This window comes from Acartia tonsa, chromosome 11 (genome assembly GCF_053477335.1).
Source record: "Acartia tonsa isolate MP-2025a chromosome 11, ASM5347733v1, whole genome shotgun sequence".
In the NCBI taxonomy this organism is placed as follows: domain Eukaryota; kingdom Metazoa; phylum Arthropoda; class Copepoda; order Calanoida; family Acartiidae; genus Acartia; species Acartia tonsa.
The window spans coordinates 9,552,310-9,573,041 of NC_137270.1; the positions used below are offsets into that span (position 1 = coordinate 9,552,310).

A 20,732-nucleotide genomic window follows, 5' to 3' on the forward strand; every position below is an offset into this window, starting at 1 on the left:
CCTAGACCTTGTTCTTGTAAAAGAAGAAATCTATGAATTAGTAAGGATTTTTTTATATTTTGTCTGAAGCTTAAGACTTCAACTTACTATAGTTTTGTTGAGTTTACCTTTTAAGGAAATTTTATATATGTCCTGGTATGGATTACGGCTATTTTCTTACCAATTTGAATCAAGGACGTCTAAGCTTTCTATTGAGGGGGGGGGAGATAAAATAAGTGGTTTCAAAGGATTGAAGGGGTAATCTAATGTATTTTATAAATTTTAAAGAGGTAAAATAACGAGTATCAAAGTTTTTTTTTTTGGGGGGGGGGGGTTAAACCCCCCTGTATCCGCCCCCTCCCCTCTTGTATGTCAATGCTTCGAATACAGAGCTCTAGAAGGAGCCCAGCTGATACTGACTGTCATAGCATTCACCTAAATATTCGTTAATGAAACATTAATATCGATTGACATAATCTACTGTGATGTTTATCAGAAGAAAGTCACACAGGTTTCATACGTAGGAGAAGACGAACAGACATGTTAGTGTGAAGGCTGCGCTACAAAAATTGAAGCTCTGCAAGTTTAAGACATACTCGTCTTTGTTTTATCTGCTAAATACTATTGAGATGATAAGAAATTTTAAAAACATTTTACTCAGTTTTGTTCTATTAGTTGAAATCAAAAGATAAAGTTGTAGTTAATTTGTTTTTATCAAAAGTCTCCATGTATAAAGAACATAAACAAAGTATAAAAATATTTGTATAAGCAGCAATAACTTGCTAAAACGTTTTGGTGCTTGCTTACATGTGAAGACCGGAGCACCGAAACCTCCCCCCCCCCCGCTTAGTTTTGACAAAAATCAAAAATAAGGGGGGGGTAGTTTTTTAACCCCCCGCTTAGTTTTGACAAAAATCAAAAATAAGGGGGGGGGTAGTTTTTAACCCCCCCCCCCCTTAATTTTGAAGAAAATCAAAAATAAGGGGGGGTAGTTTTTTCACTGTACAACACGCCAGAAAGTTGAGTGAGGTAAATCCAGTATACCAGAGGGGAAACCTTATTACAGGGATATTCATGTTTTGGGGCATAATTTCCTTATTTATTGACTTTGGCCAGTAAATAAGGAAATTATGCCCCAAAACATGAATATCCCTGTAATAAGGTTTCCCCTCTGGTATACTGGATTTTCTTGATTTACCTCACTCAACTTTCTGGCGTGTTGTACAGTGAAAAAACTACCCCCCCCCCTTATTTTTGATTTTCTTCAAAATTAAGGGGGGGGGGGGTTAAGTCTTTGCCTTGCTGAGCACTTTTCCTCCTTGCCTTTTCCAGACATTTAAAAACTACCTCCCCCCCTTATTTTTGATTTTTGTCAAAACTAAGCGGGGGGGGGGGGTTTCGGTGCTCCATTCTACCACATGTAAGCAAGTACCAACGTTTTTTGATAAAAGCTACCGGAATCGAAAATATAAAAAAATCAAACTTAAGAAGGATTTATGCGCCAACACGGCTTAACATACATGTTATATCCACACTTCCAAAGCCAAAGAAAACATTATTCAAAAAGTCTTCTTTGCGCATTTATGTACGTTGCAAGATAACTGTATTATTGAGCAATAGCTATCCCACATTATTTGTAGGACTTCTTTTGCCGGTTATAATCATGTATTGAGCATATAATGTGATTGTGCATTCAGCCGTTTGACCGCCAGTAGCCTTTATAGTTCTTTCTGTCAAATGGTGAATTTTAGCAAAATTGTACAATAAACTTTCCCAACAGTTTGAAGCAATTTATAAGAGTGGCGTGCCCAGAGATTCGTCTTGGGGGTGTGGATTCGTGGAACCATTATTGGGCGAAAAGAGGCGTAAGACATATTAAAGGGGGGTGTTGACACCCTCTACTGATTTACAGTATGGACATTAGAATTAAACTTAGATATATATTTAGACTCCTCCTACAACCTATTTTATTATCAGGACTTTAAAAATGAAATCGTCTAAATCTGCCCATTTCCTGGGAAGCTTGAATTTGAACAGGTAAAACAGTTAAAGAAGCGTAGCTTCTCTATATGTTTCCTCTTCCCTCACTGACTGACTCACTCTCTCATATCAACAAAAATGTTGTATACCGAATAAGAGTACATGATACTAGAGTGCCCTTAGAGTCAAAGCTATTAGATTATATTAGAGCATGCGTAAAACAATCACCCTTTTTGTTTTCTATTTAGTTTTTAAGTACCTATTTTCGGTCCCACGACAAACGCAGGAGTCCCGAACGTCGGAGTGGACAAACACAGAAGTTGGCTCTTAACCTAACCTATTTTAGACTACCTTTTAGGTTTTTTTAAATGCCTAACCCCTGCGAGGGGCTTATTTGTACATTCATATCTGAACCTAACCTAATCTGTATAGAAATACTCAATCAAATTAATATTTTAACACTCCTGCGTTTGTCCACTCCGACGTTTGGGACTCCTGCATTTGTCCTGGGACCCTATTTTCCCCATTTTATTTTCTTTATAATGGTGACAGATGTCTTTGCAATTTTAAAGGTCTTTGCAATTTTAAAAGTCTGGATGTTGTCAAAAAGTTTTAAATGGATGTTCGGACTTCCTGGTAATGGTTTTGGAGCTGCTACGCTTTTATAATCGTTCTTAATTGTTACAGGAATCATCATCTAAAGTTTGAAATTGATAGGACATCTCTAACATGACTAAATTAAAAAAGAGCCAACCAATACAGACTGGTATACATAACCTAATTAAAGAGAAGATTCTCTTACAGCAAGGGCAAAAAGAAGAATAACAATAATACAAAAAACATTGCCTTTGTTATACCACATTGGGCTAACCATAAAGTTTTATAATAGCGGTTTTTATCTGTTGGCTTTACAACTTTAGGGACTTTTATTAATTTTAATTGGTTGGTTCATTAGGTTGAGTGTCCATATGTTTCAACCACTAATTTTAATCTAAAGATAGGGTAATTTTATGAATCGTCATTAGTGATGGACACTTATTTGTCGGATATTATCTTACCCTTTAGATCAATAGTAAAAATGAAATAAATTGAAGAAATTTAAGACTTATATTAGTCCACCCTTTCAAGAAATATTAATTTTGACAAGGACGAACATTTCAGAGAAGGGGGAGATATTACAGAGAAAACAATAACAAGCACATCCCAAGGTCTGAATCTTCATGCCAGATATTGGACACCCAAATCAGATCAATTGAAAGGTAAAAAGCGCCACACTCGATACTTACATTTTAAAAGAATTGGGGTGAGGGGGGGGGTATGACAACCAGAGCTCTAAAGGGTACTGTGTGCTCTCCTTTTTAAAGATTTACCCACAAAAGACAGATTTTTGGGAATAGTCCCTTTCGTAACATCGCCCCATAAGGGGCGATTCGTCGTTTTCTTAAAATGGCTTTGTATGGGTTATTTTAGGTTAGGTTAGGTTAGGTTATATTGGGTGAGGTGATTGCCCCACAGGGTTAGGAAATTGGCCCCGCAGGGGCTAGAAATGGGAGAAAAGCTACTGTGAAAAATACGAAGAATCGCCCCATAAGGTGCGATGTTACGAAAGGGACTATACCCAGATTTTTTTCTTCCTTAACTAGCTATAACCAACAACTGAATTGATTTAAAAATATTGAGTAATTTCAGCTAATATTCTAACGCTTCGTAGTAAAGATGATATTTTTGTCTACCTGAAATTTATTTTATTTAGATTTATTTCACCTTTTAGTAATACTTTATTCCTTTTTTAAATAAACGGTTTTATTAGTTTTTTTACCAACAGATTTATGGTATATATGAATATTTCGATATCTTCCTCCTGACCTTTTCCAATGACCTTTTTCGTCTGCTAACAAATTCTTTTCTGCTACTTGGCTGTGTTAATACTCTCGACACAATTTGTTAATTTTCAAAGACCCAATTGAGAGTCGGCACAATGTCATTGCGATAGGGAAACACAGTTATTTAACCCATTCTCCCTTTGGTGTTTTACTGTAATCTTTTAACTAAAAAAAAACCATTTATGATAGGTTTAGTGATAATTTGTCATGGATTTGGAGAACATTTGGGTTGGTATGATGAGATTGGAATGCTGTTGGCGGCCAATGGATTTCTTGCCTTTGGACATGATCATTTAGGTAAGTGAACGAATTACATTGATAATTTGGTGCTTTCCATAAAAGCACATATGGAACACCTAACAACCTCTTCTTTATTTTTAATAAAATTAGAAATTAAAGGGTTTGTTGTTTACTTTATGACTAACCCCTACATGGAGGCCTAATCCATCTTTGTAACCCTGTTTAACCTAACAATTTTCTGGAATTCGATGCTATGCATGATTTTTAAGCATGTTTCAGAACCGGTTTTAATCTACCGGATATTAATGGGTTTCGAAGCACTACTTTAAAATAAATTGAAGGTTTTTTAGAGAGTAGGGGGAAAATGTATTTAAAAAATTTGCCTTATATGTATTATAATTTTATTTTTTAAGGTCATGGAAAAAGTGAAGGGAAAAGAGTTATTGTAAACAGGTAGAAATTTAAAATTAATTATGCCCACGTCGGGCCTACAAACTAGGCATGTCAAAAATTGTACACATATGTAGAAAAAAAAGTTATAGAGTTGCTGCGCTATCATAAAATATAATTTTATCCTGTAATGGAATTAATCCTGATATTTAAATTTTTTTAGTATATCAATATATGTAGATGATATAATGCAACATGCTGCTACAGTCAAGAAACAACAACAAGGTAACTTTTTAGCGCAAAGTGTAACGTGCCGCTAATTATATTAATCGCTGTAACGTAAGAAAATTAGGGTCTTTTATTCAAAGTCCCTTTTAAGTATTATTAACACAAAAAATAATATTGGGAGAAAATTTACCTGCCCCAAGTGCCCTAGGAAAATCGGGATAGATGTCACAGCTTTTCGCATAACTATTCAATTGACGTCATAGAAGACGGGAAAAGGGAAGGGTGAAAGAAACCCCCTAGAAAAGAGATAAGGTATAGGGTATTTCCTGACGTCAATAGAATTGGTAGGCCAAAAGCAGTGACATCTATCCCCATTTTGCTAGGGCACTATAGACAGCTACTATTTTTTATTTATCTAAAAAATAAGGAGGGATGTTATTAGTGCTTATTTGTGTAGATTATTGGTTGATATAATTGGACACTGTTAGTTTTTAACTAACCTATATTAATTTTTTAAAAGTGCCCAAAGTTCTATGTCGTAAAATGAGAAAGATATATTTTTATTTTAAACTTAGTAACTAAAAAAACAAAGTAAAGATATTTATTATGATATTTTCTTATCAAGATTTCAAGGATTTTAAATCATAAATCTTCTAATTTTGTACTTAAAAATCATACTTCATTATGTTTTTATTATATTAAGTAGAAAAAGAAAAATTTTTACCAAATATACGTGATAAAGTGATGCTCTCAGTTGGCTACAAAAACAACAACTCCTACCCTCCTACTGGATGAACGAACTGACCAAAAATTGAGGTCTATATTAGCCAGCTATATTGACGACAATTTCTCCCCTGTCAATATATTCACGTATACCCTATGTATTTGATATTCTTATAAGAAAATTTATATGCCTTTGTTGATACTATAACTACAAAAAAAATTGATGAATTTTCTATTTTCAGATGGATTGCCGATCTATTTATATGGTCATTCTATGGGAGGCATGATAGCTATTTCTGCAATAATCAGGTAGGGAGGGGACACTGGAATTTAAATTATTCTGGTACCCGCAGTTTTTATAGAGACAGACAAAAATCTAAATACTACGCCCCTAGAGTCCTCAAGGTGCCCTATGAATGGGGGGGGAGGGGCAGGGAGTCGCCCGACTATTTTACATTTAATTTTTTTTAATGAAGAAGTGGGTTATATTTCCAGGGACAATTTATCTTGGGAGGGTAGTGGTACCCTTCGCCAAAGTAGTTATAAATATTCCATGGACCTTCGAGAAGATTTATTGTAAAGGAGAACCATATTGGTTTAGTGATTGGCCAGATCCTTCGGTACACACAGACAGAAAGACTCTAAAACACCCTTTTACTTTTATATAAAGATAACAAGATATGCAAAAAAAAAATTATTACTAGCTGTTACGCCCTTAATATTTTGGCTTATTTTGAAAATTTAAAGTTGTACTTTTAATATTACATAAGGTCATAAAATTATAAAATTTATAAATAAGGAAAACCCAAACATTTGTTTAAAAGACACTCTGATATTCTCTAAAATTTATTTCTAACTGATGTTGATAAGATGTCTAAATCAACCACTTTTATTATAACTAGCGGCTGTGCCCCTAGCATCCAGAACGCTGTGCATTCAAGAGGTTATGAAGGGGGCAGAAAAATAGCCTAACACCACTATAATGCTAAATTCTAAAAATAAAAAACCTAAAACCATCCTTGGACCTATGTAAAGCTTTCCTCAATTCGAGAACTCGGTTTAGCAGTTACTGAAATCTTAAGCTTGAGGCAAATAAAACCTTACTTCTTCTTTATATAATAGGATAGGAAAGACAGAAAGATTTAAATAATAGACAATGATGTCTGTTGAGAAATGTCTTGTTATATATGTCAATCATGACACCTTTTTATGCCATACCGTCGATAAGAATCAATACATTTATTGATCCAAATGTATTATAGACAGGTTTCCGCGAATATTAAATTTGAAAATATAAGATTATAACCAGTTTTGTTAGCCCCGAGAATTTGAAGGCCCAGTCTTACAGAACTGGTAGTATTTTATGATATTTATTTAATATTTGTGGAAAATTATCTGTAACACGATGCTATACATGATTTTTCAGTACGGCTGAGAACTGGTTCTAATCCAGCAGAAATTAATCGGTTTTGAAGACATACTGGGATATTTCATTCTAATGACAATTTAATGCAAAGTATAAATATCAAAATGAAACTTCTAAATTCAGAAAATATGAAATAATTTGTTGAGTCTCCTTTTAATATTTAATAAATATAATTATGAAACATTATCTTTAGGTTGTAAAATACGCATAATAGTGCTTAAAGAATTACATCATAATTGTGAGGATTCTTTCATAGACGTCCAAGCTTTTTATTTTGAGGGGGTTAAAATGTGGAGTTTCATATGTTTGAGAGGGGTAATCTAATCCATTTTTTAAATTTAAAGGGGGTGGGGTAAAATAAGGGGGGTAAAACTGAACACCCCTTTACCCTCACCTATCAATGTCTTTTATGATTATTTTCCTTTTAAATTATAAACTATCTGAAATTTAACAGCATTTTGATTTTCTACTTTAAATTTAGAAGAAGTAAAAGTTGAAGAAAATATCAAAATTAATACCATTACAGAAGGAAAGACAGAAAGAAGGATGCACAGACAGAAGGACGACCATTCACTTACAATCAGTAGCTCTGTACCTTAAACTGCTATACAGATTAAACAAACAGCTGCATCCCTAGCATTAATGCGCTCTGTATTTAAAGGAGTAGGAAAATAACCTAAATCCATCTAAATAAATCTAAAAAACAAATAGCCTAAAATCTTCCCAGGAGGTATAAGAAGCTACCCCAAAAAAAGTAGAACTCAATCCATTCAGTGGTTATTGAAATCTTGAGCTTTTTACTAAAAAAAATCTTATGACTTTCAATAATAAGATACATGATTATTTTGTTTTAGAAACGAACAGTTTTTCCGGGGTATGATTCTGGAGGGGGCGTTGATCATCCCAGATCCCCATGAGGTATTTTACAGTTTTTTTTAGAGTTATACAACTTTTCCACCAGTTAAAAATAGTAGATCCTTTTGTATTACAATTTTTGTGTATAGTCTCTTTCGTGGCAACGCCTCTTATTTTCCGTTTCGTCGTATTTTTAAAGTAGCTTTATGTTAAATTTAAGGTTATGATAGTTTAAGTGATTGCCCCGCAGGGGCTAGAATTTGGAGAAAATCGACTGTGAAAATACCTTAAGAGGCGTTGTCACGAAAGGGACTATACCCCAATTTTTCGTCCGTGGAGTCTACGGACTCAACCACTAGTAATTGTGCAAAGTAATAGCAATATATAGCCCTAAAATAAGATCGACACTCTGACTAATATCCAAAGAAATTAAATGCTACCCATTTTTTAAATAAGGTAACTATTCCCAATTATCTTAAATAGACAATTATTTACAGCGCAGAAACTCTATAAGTAATTATATGTTCATTTGTATGTCTCTCCATTACAACGTAATTAATGTTTCAGGATTTATATACAGTTATTTGACTATACTAATTTTGCTAATTTAACCAACTTCACATTTTTATAAATAACAGTTTACTGTTCTCTTTTTCAACTAAGGTATTGTTAACTTCTAGTCCTGAGCTGGATCTTTAAATCATTTTAGTGGTGAACCAGATCGGGGTGCGCAAAATTTCAGCCAATCACAGCGCGGCATTTTAAAAATGCCACGCTGGGATTGGCTGACATTCTGCGCACCCCGATCTAAATCACCTTTTAAATGATTTAAAGATCCAGCTCTGTGCTACTCAATAGACAGACACACTTATCCTTGTTTATTGTTTATAATCCCCGTAGGGCTCTCGAGCTTCTTACTTAACCTAACCTTGCCCTAATTGTAGACAACCCCTATGAAGTTACTTGCTGTCCATCTACTTTCTCCAATTCTTCCTGAATTACAGATTGGTAATATCAGGTATACAATCTTTGGCTGACCTGAGCTGAATCTTTAAATCACTATAGTGGTGAGCCAGATCTGGGTGCGCCGAATTTCAGCCAATCACAGCTCGGCATTTAATAAAATGCTTTGCTCTCATTGCAGGTGGTAAGTTGGCTCACCCCGATCTGGCTCACAACTAAAATGATTTAAAGATCCAGCTCTGGTAATAACTGATAGTTAGATAGATAGACTAATAAATAGTAGAAAAAAGTTAAATAGATAGATAGCTTAACATTTTTTTTCTCTACTGAACAGATCGAGTTCTCCTTTTTAGGAGAACATTACATGGGTCCGGGATAGTTTTGGGCTAGACTTTGCTTTCCCTATCTCTATAGGAAGATTTTTTTGATGCCAAGGTCGTAGCCGCTAGAATAATATATAGTTTGGAGGGGGGAGGGACACCCCTTTACCCGCCCTTAGGACGCCCCTGATAAACAGATCGGTAAATAGATATGTATATAATATGTAGATACATGTATTGATGAATTAATATATTAACATTTAGAGTAGAGCAAGTTACTTCAGATGAAGATATTCAAACAAAGTTTCAAGGTAAATCTTTTTTCCAGTATGGCTTCGAAACCTATTAATATCCGCTGGATAAGAACTGGTTCTAAGCCATACTGAAAAAACATTATCGTATCGTATTATATCCATATTTGATGAACTGAAAATAGTTGCCGAATGTGTACGCAGTTTCCTGGGTGTTTCCTCATCCTAGCTCAATATTTACTACTAGCTACAAATCTTCAAACTTCCCTTAAAAAAATCAAAATTTGAATGTATAAACGATTTATACATTATACATTATAAATTTGAATTTTTTAAATTTTGATTTTTCTTTTAAGTTTGAAGCTTTTTTAGCTAGTAGTAAATATTGAGCTAGGATGAGGAAACACTCAGGAAACTGCGTACACATTCGGCAACTATTTTCAGTTCATCCCATATTTCTACGAATATCAAAATGTTTTTTAGCCCTTAGATGCCGAAGGCAAGGGCTAACGAAACTTGTTTTTATCTTATAATTGTACATTTTTATATTCGCGGAAAGTTGTTTATAATACGATGCGATAAATAACAATTACTCAGTTTTTAAAATTAATATTTCTATTTCAATATATTACCTTTTTTTCAATCAAATATTTTCTTTAAGAATGTATTATTTTTTTACTTTTTGTAATAAAAAGTTGTGGTTAAAAAAGTTAGAAAAAGATACCTCAAATTATAATTTTATGGTTTCATTAATGGGCTCTAAATTTCATAAATACAAAAAAAGAGTTGAAGTTTCTCTATAACTCCATATAACAACCTAATACTGTGATACATGAATTTAGTACAAAATATGCACAATAAAAGCAAAATATGAAACAAGTAAGAGGGGTGGGGGGGAGGGAAGGCGGGTTGATATGGATACAGACTACGCGAATATTGTAAGAGATTCTTGCATATCCTGATGAAATGTTTCTCCTAACTGGCTAATATAACAATACCCGCTCCTTCCCTTGTGACTTTTTCCCATTCCCTCCCCTGAACATGGAGGAACATATTGACCAATATATCAGAGGACGATATAAGCAACCTAAATTAATAACAAAGATGATTAAAGTCCCTCCACAGATTAAGACGTCATACGATAAAATAAACAATGAGAGGCCAGCATAAATTTTACCATTGGCTATTCTATCGTATGACGTCATAATCTGTGGAATAGATGAAAAAGCATTTAAGAACGTTTTGCTGTCTTTACTTCGTTGCTAATGGACATAATTGTTCATGTTTTAGATGATAAGCTGCGTTGGAGTGGCGGCTTTAAACTCAAGATGGGCCTGGAGTTTTACAAGTAAGCTTGTTTTGGTTTTAACTTATTGTAATTGATAATACAAAGTAGAAAGATGTCTGTCTGTCCGTCTGGTTGTTAGGATTAACCATGAGATATCTTTAACTGCTGGACCAAGGGGGTTTTCTTTTAAGGGTATATATGGTTGTGCGAATGGGGCGCTTGTCCAAAATCTGTGATATGGAGATCGCTCTTCTATGAGTACTACTTAAATCCTACTTTTACTGCAATACACATAGACATTCTCAAAGTCGGCTTGTCAGTGAAGAAATGCTTTTCCTTTTATTCCCACAAGTATAATACGAATTTGGTTGAACCCGTGGCTGTTCAACAAATACCCACGCACGGTATTACATTGCTTTAAATTAAGAATAAATGGCTGGTTATGATGTTCGATCTATATCATATAAGTATATCAAATACATAAGAAGTGTATTTATATTACAAGTGAATCAGTTAAGTATGAAAGATACAGGATAGGAGATAATAAACATAAGTAGTGTAGGACAGGAGATTGCCTTAAGTCCAAAGCATCTAATTGTGCATAGTGTTAGACCTCTAACATAAGACCTAGGCATAATTCATGCTAAGTACTAAGGAACCTAAATTTAAACTACAATGCATGCTAAATTAACTATGATCATTACCTTTAAAGCCAGGAGAAGAACTTAATAGTTCAAGAGTTAATGAATAACTGACTGATTTTAAGAAGTGTAGGTTATAAAGACAACTTATTACCAGGATCTAGTCCTTGTCTGTTTAATAAGGTGTTTGTATGTTAAACTTGTGACGTAAATGTAGCTATGGCTGTAGGTATACTTAGTTTTACATAATGGTTACATGATTACTTTAACAATAGATATAATGTTTTATATAAGCATATAACAATATTCAATCACATATAGATTACCATGGAAAGGCTAGTATTACCCATATATAGTGTTATATTGGTAATAATAGGCCTGAAAATGCATAAAAATACATTAAAACTGCCTGAGGGCTGACCATATTATCTGTGTCTTATGCCCTGAAGTGCGCGAGATAATTGCTATAAACTGTCAATCAATATTTAGACTAAAGTCTTATATTGTGTTAATTTAGAGAGGGTATAAATAAAGTGAACTAGATGCGAAGCATTTCTATAAGAATCTTGTCTGTACGTTCAAAGAATTTTGAAATTTAGATGTCGCATCTCCATATATGAACTGGTCATAAAAAAAGATTAGGAACAAAAATTATCCCCCACCCATTATTTTTCTTTTAAATGAAAATAAAGAGAGGAAACCCTAAACTAACACAAAACAAAAATATTCACAATAAAAAAATGTAATAGGGAGAATTTCTTTACAACGCTGTTAGGGGTTAATGTGACTATTATAAAATACTAAGTTTTGATATTTTTTGGTTTAGATGTCTGGTTGATAACCGAGCCAAGTTGAATACAATAACTATTCCAATGCTTATTCTGCATGGACAAAATGATTCTCTTTGTAATGTGGTTGGATCACATACTCTTCATGAGGTAACATCAATACTATTATATAAAGTAGTAAGCTTTTTTTTTCTGTAGCTAAGGATCTCACTAATTGCTGAATAAATATTGTTTTCGTTTACAATGACACTCCCTTTAGGAGGAGGTTTTCTCTATCCTTCCAAGAAAAATAGCTCTAGATAAATATCTCCCCCCCCCCCAAAAAAAAGAAGTTTTTACGCATACTTTTTAAAAATTTTGGGAAGGAGGGCAGGTCGAATACATCCCCCCCCCCCTAAACCTTAAGTGTCCTAGAAAAGTCTTAGGGCATATCCACTAGTTCCTAATATACCAAATAATCTATAAGTTGGTTCCTTACAAAACAACTAAATAATTAAAAATTGAATACATCTTGTAAACCTTACATTATATAGGAAAGTAAATCAAAAGATAAAACTCTCAAGATCTATCAGGAAGCTAGGCATCATCTTATCCTAGAGGTATAAATTTTCTTTTAATTATTGTCAAATATTTGGAAGAGAAACTATTGTTTGATTAAATCATGGTTTATACTTTTCTTTACAAGTTGCTTTTCCCTTTTCTGGAGGAAAGGGGAGATCAAAGATATAACCTAAAATCACCCCAAGACATTTATAAGTCTTCCCAGAAAAGTACAACATATTTGGAAGATTTTTAGCAATAGACAAAAAATAACCTAACATTCATTTTTCTACTACAGCAAAATCTAACCAATTAATTAATCAAGACAAATTACATCAATATTTCATTATTTAAAAACTAGAAATAAAGTTCGAATAAATTAATATTTTTTCCAGAATCCTGATATTAGAGAAGAAGTGCTGACTGATATATTGACCTGGTTACTTCAACACACACAATAAACAAATAAAACACATTTTTAGTTATCATATTCATTAGAAAACATTTGAATTTTCATTTTTAATTACAATCCCATCTTTGAAATGAAATTAATTTTAAGATCTATCATACAAAAATATTATATCTTATCTATTATTTGTAAGTCTTGAAGTAATAATATTTTTTACATTTTATGTCATGTACATTTATATTATGTAAATAAATGTGTAATCCAATTTTCTTTACATTATTTTTCAGTATGGATAAGAACAGGTTCTAATCTACTAATGTTGGTGCATGAAATAAACTGAATGAGTAGAGTAAGAATTTATTTCCTATTAACAAGAGCAGCCAATTAATGTTTAGATATTATAAATGTATTTATGCTTTATAAAGTAAAATAATGGATCTTATCATTCTGATCAATGAAAGTTTATTATGGATTATAGGAACACTTTGAGTTTTAAACACTTATCGTTTGGAAAACTTTAGCTCATTTATAGACATTTATTTCCTATATAGATCTAACATGGATCTTGAAACAATAAGGCAGGCCCTTTTGTAAATGTTAAAAATTGGAAGATTCTATGAAACTAAAGTTGTCGCAAATATAGGTGTTTCGCCGCAATTGAGTTTCAAGATATTTCATGGAATTGCGTAGACAAATACCCAGTACTAGCTGTCCGAAGAGGATGTAAATGCAGATTAGTTACAGATCTTTATTACAAGATGAAAACTGGGCATAAAATGAGTATTAATTTATTAAAATTGTATCAGAATTAAAAACATTACAAATGCATAAAATATGTTCAAATGCTGAATCATATTAATTAGAATCTTGTGCATTGTTAATATTTTTGCTGAGGTGCAAACATAAGTAATTCAATTATAAACTGAATTCTCAAAAATTTTAGCAAAATATTTACAAAAATTGTCAATGTTTTTCAAATTTTGTAGCTGTATATAGTGCCCTAGGAAACTTGGGATAGATGTCACTGCTTTTGGCCTAACTACTCTATTGACGTCAGGAAATACCCTATACCCCGTCTCTTTTCTAGGGGGTTTCTTTCCCCCTCCCCTTTCTCTTTCCCTATAATATGAGGTCAATAGAATAAGTAGGTCAAAAGCGGTGACAACTATCTCCATTTTTCTAGGGCACTAAACACAACTACATTTTTAATGTTCTGTCCAATGTAAACTTGTTAGCAGGGAAGTATGCACTTCCAAATCTGTGGAATACTGTTGTCAGGACAGGGTGGGTTGTTAGCAGGGGAGTATGCACTTCCAAATCTGGGGAATACTGTTGTCAGCACAGAGTGGGTTGTTAACAAGGGTGTATGCACTTCCAAATTTGGGGAATACTGTTGTCAGCAAAGGGTGGGTTGTTAGCAGGGGAGTATGCACTTCCAAATCTGGGGAATACTGTTGTCAGCACAGGGAGGGTTGGCCACAAGGTCAGAGCTGAATACAGCGTCAGATCCATCGGCACATGCTCCTTAAGTAAAAAATATATCTGAAACTACAAGAGGTTGTTTGCATTATCTATCCTATAATATGAATTAGTAAGGTTTTTTTTGTCTGAAGCTCAATGTCTTGGAAAATACTGGTTAGACTCTGGGAAGTTTTATAAATGCCTTGGGTTGGTTTTAGGCCCCTTTTGTCCTCCCATGCATCCCCTAGTGGGACAAAGTGTCTCAAAAATCAACCATGTAACGTCATCAAAATGAGGGAGATGAGAGGAGAAGGTGGAAAGAAAACTCGTAAAAAAGAGATGGATAATCCTCATTTCACTGTGGGCTAGAATTGAATCAAGACAAAAGTACGTGCCGAGCCCTGGGACCTATGTATGGTGAAAATAGACATAAAACCATGATGATTCCAGGTAAAACCAAAATATTTCAGCGGGGGCTTTTTGAGAAAATTAGATTTAAAAATTTCAAGTTCAATTTTTACCCCCTAGGAGTTGCCGCATATTCATGACAAGAAAAGCAAATATTATTTATTTTCAATTTTGAACAACTTTGCTTTATGTCTATTCACCATACATAGGTCCCAGGACTCGGCACTTACTTTTGTCTTGATTCAATTCTAGCCCACAGTGATTTTTATTACGTCACATGGCTGATTTTTGAGATACTTTGTCCTACTACGATTTTAGGAGTATTAAAGCTTTAATCTTTATACCTGGGCATTGAGGATAGCTAACACCATCCGCACACAGGGGTGGAACAACAAGACCACTCAGACTAGGCAAGGTAAACCCTTCGGGAAGACTAAAGCCTTCAGGTATAGAAGGGATGCTGAATCCTCCTGAAGGCAAGGTTGGTAGGCTGAAACCTCCTGAGGGTAAGGTTGGTAGGCTAAAAGGGGGTAGGGTTGGCACACTTACACCAGGAGCTGGTGTCACATTGTTTATCAGGGAATTCAGATTGTTAACAGCATTCTAAGTATTACAATACTTGAATATTTTGATAATTTAAAATTAAAATTAAACATGAATTTCTGAAGTTTAAAAAAAATAATTTAAAAGAAAAGTATTTAAGTTTTCCTGGAGGAAACTGTTAAAGTTGAATCGACGATCTGAAAATTTATTTCATATAATTTTTATATAGCTAATGTTGAGAATAGAGGCATTAAGATATCAGTCTTCACAGTTTGCTCCTAATTTTTTTTAAAAATAATTTTTACTTTAGAGTGGCTGCAGCAAAAACTACTTAATGTTAATGGTTACAATTTTTATTGAAATTTTAATACACGATTTTAAAATATCATTTGCATCTTGCTTTATTGTAGGAGCTTACCAACACAACCTAACTCTAACTAACAAATACAATTTGTTAGAGTGCCTAATTCTATATAATTATATGAGTTCCTTGTGGCATAGCATGCCCAGATATGGCCATCAGACAAACAATCAATACGGCAGAACGCATCTTCTAAAAAAAAAAATCGGTTTATTTTTACAGATCTAAAGTGGATTCTTAAAAAAAATGGTCTCGCTGCATCGCTGGTGAGGCAAAAAAAAACCTTTAAAATCACATAAAAAATCTACAAAAATTAAATAAAATCTTGTGTTAATGATAACAACCCTTTTATTATTTCATTTCATTTTTGTAATTTTTTTCTGTGATTTTGGATGATTTAAAAAAACCAGTTTTGCCTCACCGGCGAACCTAAATTTTAATTAATCCACCTCTGTATTCTTTTACTCAATGCTTTATTCTGCCAAATCATATTTTGTAACAAAATTTAAACAAACAAATTTGTCTCCAAACATCCTTTCTAAAGTTATCTATCACATACTAATATATAGCACCACTTTTCAGCCATACAGAAAAATCATGTGTAGCATTGTATTACTGACAATTTTCCACAAATATCAAAATCATAAAAGTAATACCAGTTTTGTTACCCCAAACCTTCACACCCACAGAGATAACAAAAGTGGTTATAATTTTTCATTTTAAGGTCTGCGGAAACTGTCTATAATACGATGTGATAAAAACTATTATAACAATTTGGTTAGCTTATGCATTTATGTGTAATCATTATCGACCAACTTACTTATAAAATACTTTAGGAAAATAAACTTAATGATTATTTTAAAATTTACCTTTCTCTAGATGAAAACAATTGTTAACTATTATTTCGACAATGAACAACCAACTTTTTATAAAAACCAAATAGTCATAAAATTAATATTGCATCATAATGTGGAGTAGGAAATATATTTTCTAAATAAGAACGATTATGTCCAACAGTAATTATAAATAGCAATAAGTTCAGGCTCTTTGAATTAATGTAAACTTACTCAGGAATCTAAGGGGATAAGACAATGGCAGATAAGCTGATGTACATCCCCACTGAAGATACCCAAAATTACTCCTTCTGTAGATTACAGTTAGTGGTTAAATTGTTAGGACAAAATTTAGTAAAAGCCCCCAAAATTGTTAAGCCAACGAATAAGAAACGTTATTTAATAACATTGGGGACTAGTGTAATAAACAGCTAAATGTCTACTCCCTTTCTGAAACTTACTACTTACTAACAAATAGTGTTTTCGCCCTTAGCCTCTAGGAGCTTCACCCCTGTTAGGGGTGGAAGTTACCCCCCAGAATTATTGTTAAAATAAATTTTTGAGAGGGGATTTGTTTGACCCCCTAAGAATATAGCTTAAATTCATTGTATGACAAGTAGGGACATTGTATATAGTTAGTAATATTTAAGAGTAAATCTCCACCCAACCTTATTTTCAAAGGGATTTCAGTGTTCAACCGGCCCTTTGCGTGAAAGAGGACTTCATTGCACAGACAAAAATTAAACAATAAAACATTTTTACGTTCGCTCACTAATATACATTTGATATTTAACTTTAAGTTTAGTATAAACTCTAGAAATTCAGAAATATAACACCTTCCAAAAAAATTTCAAAATTTAAACTTGAATACATTTCTCCGATTCTAATCATTAATGGTTTATTTTTTTAACACCTAAATTATTAAAAAAGTAAATTATTTAATAGAGAATTAAGGTAAGTTTAAAAAGGAGGGAAAAAACATTTTATGGAAACTTAGATGTTTAAACCCCAATATGGCTTCGAAACCGGTTCTCAGCCATTCTGAAAAATAATGTATAGCAACGTATTATAGACATAGACAATTTTCCATGAATATCAAAATAATAATCATAAAATCAATACCAGTTATGATAGTCCGGGCCTTCGCCCTCTCGGGGCGAACAAATCTGATTTTAACCTTATATTTTTTCAATTGAATATCCGCGGAAAGCTGTCTATAATACGATGCGATAGATAACTATTGACAACATTAGAATTATGTTATGATAGTATATCTTTTCGATGATTTGTCAGCCCAGGCCACTTTTATTTGTTTTTAGTCGACAAAAGTCAATATGTTAGCATATTGACACAATTTTAAGATTCGATCTCTAATTGTACGCTTTAATACTATGTCTAAGTTTTGTTATACCTACTTGAGATAAATATAGCCAATTTATGCATTTTTTGTGGTTTTTGATTATGAGTATTCGTAAAAGATACAACTTGAAAAGTGTACACTTGCCTGTACTTTTTAACAGGATATAAAAATGGATATATTATTACTTGGATCTTACACTAAATGATCTATAATAAAGTGAACTCTGTGGCGGGCTAAAATAACGAAATCCCTATCCCCCTCAGTAACCAAATCCCCTCCCATTCTACTCCCCAATAAACGGCCTGATTAATAAAAGCGAGGGGAAATTGTAACCTAAATTGACAACAATTTTTCTTCTGTCATAATATCCACGTATATTCTACATCCATTGCAGCAAATCATTTGTTGATTATGCAGCTGGGCTTGGTCTGGGGAATTTTTGTTGGTATGCGAATTTAGCTGCAGTTGAGTAATTTGCAGACTTTTGGGGCGGCGCCTCTAACATCTTTGAAAGTGAGGGATATAAAAACAGTATAGTACAAAAGATTTAAAAATACTTGGAAAGTTGGATCTTAAACCAAATTACCATGTACTATGAAAAAGTGAACACTGTAGCGAGCTAAAATAACAAACTCTCCCTGCCCTCCTTTACCCCTCCCCTCCTACTGGGTACAGGAATTGAACAATAACTGACAGGGGAAATAGCAACCTTTATTGACGACAACTTTTCCCCTGTCATAATGTCCACGTATATTCTACATCCATTTATAGAACCATCCAAATACCTAAATTTAAATATGAAATAGCCTTAAATGCAGGGACGTCCAAGCTATTTAATTTCAGGGAGGATTAAAATGAGGGGTTTAAAATATTTGAGATGGGTAATCTAATATTGTTTTTAAAATGTTTAGGGGGGTAAATTGAGTGATTTCAAAGGTTTGAGAGGGGGGGAGGGTAAACAACCCTATGCCCCCACCCTTGGATGTCTATGATACTATGCAATGTAAAGCTTCCCTGAAAATGAGCACTCAAACGGTTCAGTTGTTATCAAGATCTTAATGGACATAAAAAACCTTACTACTTTATTATACACTGAATGAATAAACTAAAATAAAATTACGCTTTAAAAAATTTGCAATCACTAAAATTTTTTTTTTTAAATGTTGCTTCATTTTTATTCATCTATTCATGATTATAATGAAAAGTAATTAAACAAAAAATGATAATGTCCATATTAGCGAAACTGTAATAAATAGAAATTTAACTTCGCATTTGAAAGAAATAAAGTATTCCTTACTTTTTTAGTTATGATTCTATGAAACTTGAATAAAAACCCTAAAAATTTAAATGTCTGAAATTACGTTTTAGGGATAAAATGAAAGACACTTTGCATAGCAGCACTAAAGAAACGTTTAATGGAGATATACACAAAAAAGGTTTTCTTAGTAGCACAGCTACTCTGTTTTTTTTGTGTCTAAGCTTCGAAACTTTTGGGTATGGTGATTTTGAAGGGAGGTAGACACCTAGGGTGGTGTATTCAACCCACTTCCCCCCCCCCACCCCTTCAAAAAAAGCTTGCAATTTTCCAGCAAAACCCTGTGCACTTTTACACATTACACTGTCTGATAATGATATGAATAATTTCTTTAAGAAATGAGATAAGATAATAGAAGATAACCATAATGTACATTCCCAATGGCCACTTTTGTAATAATGACAAACACTAACTCTGAACATATTTTCACACTTCTAATCAATTAATCTAAATTAGATAAAAATACCCAAAGTTTTAGAATGTGCATTAAAACTTTGGTTACCATTACCATTGTCATCCTTGATACAAATATGAACCTCTAGTTTTAACCTCTCTATTATACAGCTTTCAAAATTTCACGTACATATGGACATTGTTTGTAATTTATGTCAGTGCTTGTCTGCCCGTCGGGTTTGTTTGTCAGTGGTGTAGCGAAGCTATGCTTTTTTACATTTTGTATGTACGTATCTCAAACACGCTCTTAATAATACATACTTTAAAAATCCTAAGAGTTTGTTTGTCTGTGTTTTTTGAAAAAGGTAAACGTGGCTTTTAACACAGGTTTTAGGCTATTTTTTGAGCGGTGGGTATCTAATCTAAACTAAACATAATTATATGATGTTGTATTATTATAACATACAAAGTTTGGCTGCGCTACCCACGAACTGAATGTTTTCATCCTTGTTATTTTGCATCCCGTATTTTGCACCAGTAAGCTCGCTATAGCAGTGTCACAAATATGTTTAAAAACAGTTTTGCATGTGCAAAAACGTAAATCATTAATTTTGTTCAAGAAGCTTTTTCAACTGTTTAGAATGTTTGTAAGTTTATATATTTATTTAATAATTTAAACATTCTAATAACAGTTTTGTTAGCCCGGGCCTTTAGCCCATCGCAGATGATATAACTGGAATTGGTCTTATAATTTTAATATCTGCAGAAAGCTGTTAGAATACAATATATAAAGAACTATTTCCCGAAGCTACTCTATAATTTACTTTGTCTGTCCGTCCGTCTGTCCGTCAGTTAGTAAGACCATTATACATTTTTAAAGGGTTTATTTAAGTTTTTTATGACACACTCATTTTTTTCCCACATGTTCAGATACATAATTTTTTAGCTTCGCTACTTATGGATGGATGTTGTCATCCTTATTTTGTTATTGTTTTTAAGTAAAAGTAGAAAATAAATTGGGGGGCTTTTTTTGGAGGGAGTGGGGGTGGTTGTACCCTTCCCAAAAATAGTTATAAACCTTCAAGGAGCAATGAGAAGCTAAATTGTAAGTACAATCTTGATTTAGCAGTTAGCGAGATCCTTCAGTACAGACA

At 33.2% G+C, this 20,732-nt stretch overlaps 2 protein-coding genes across 2 annotated transcripts; one reads left to right on the forward strand and one right to left on the reverse strand.

Annotated features, from left to right (window-relative positions):
* Nucleotides 1-1,906: 1,906 nt before the first annotated feature.
* LOC145331434 (monoglyceride lipase-like) lies at nucleotides 1,907-13,166 on the forward strand. The gene is made up of 13 exons (XM_080176077.1): nucleotides 1,907-2,016; nucleotides 3,121-3,218; nucleotides 4,032-4,139; nucleotides 4,496-4,535; nucleotides 4,696-4,757; nucleotides 5,666-5,732; nucleotides 7,704-7,767; nucleotides 8,649-8,722; nucleotides 9,252-9,298; nucleotides 10,529-10,586; nucleotides 11,994-12,105; nucleotides 12,489-12,554; nucleotides 12,891-13,166. Exons 1-13 carry the CDS (start codon nucleotides 1,967-1,969, stop codon nucleotides 12,954-12,956), a joined length of 912 nt encoding a protein of 303 aa, XP_080032203.1. The 5' UTR covers nucleotides 1,907-1,966; the 3' UTR covers nucleotides 12,957-13,166.
* Nucleotides 13,167-13,638: 472 nt separating this feature from the next.
* LOC145331438 (uncharacterized) lies at nucleotides 13,639-16,621 on the reverse strand. The gene is made up of 5 exons (XM_080176084.1): nucleotides 16,547-16,621; nucleotides 15,806-15,869; nucleotides 15,482-15,513; nucleotides 15,118-15,376; nucleotides 13,639-14,428 (listed from the first exon to the last, which is right to left on the reverse strand). The coding sequence occupies exons 2-5, from the start codon at nucleotides 15,864-15,866 to the stop codon at nucleotides 14,319-14,321; spliced, it is 462 nt and encodes a 153-aa protein (XP_080032210.1). The 5' UTR covers nucleotides 15,867-15,869; nucleotides 16,547-16,621; the 3' UTR covers nucleotides 13,639-14,318.
* Nucleotides 16,622-20,732: the final 4,111 nt, after the last annotated feature.

Bases quoted from the DNA above. Each gene is read 5' to 3' on its own strand.
- LOC145331434 (XM_080176077.1), top strand. From the start codon at position 1,967: ATGAAATCGTCTAAATCTGCCCATTTCCTGGGAAGCTTGAATTTGAAC. The intron at 7,768-8,648 runs GTATTTTACAGT...CCCTAATTGTAG, and splicing joins TCATCCCAGATCCCCATGAG to ACAACCCCTATGAAGTTACT. The intron at 12,106-12,488 runs GTAACATCAATA...TACATTATATAG, and splicing joins GATCACATACTCTTCATGAG to GAAAGTAAATCAAAAGATAA.
- LOC145331438 (XM_080176084.1), bottom strand. From the start codon at position 15,866: ATGCGTTCTGCCGTATTGATTGTTTGTCTGATGGCCATATCTGGGCAT. The intron at 15,514-15,805 runs GAACTCATATAA...ATAAATTTTCAG, and splicing joins TGGGCATGCTATGCCACAAG to ATCGTCGATTCAACTTTAAC. The intron at 14,429-15,117 runs GTATAAAGATTA...TTTTTACTTAAG, and splicing joins TAGCTATCCTCAATGCCCAG to GAGCATGTGCCGATGGATCT.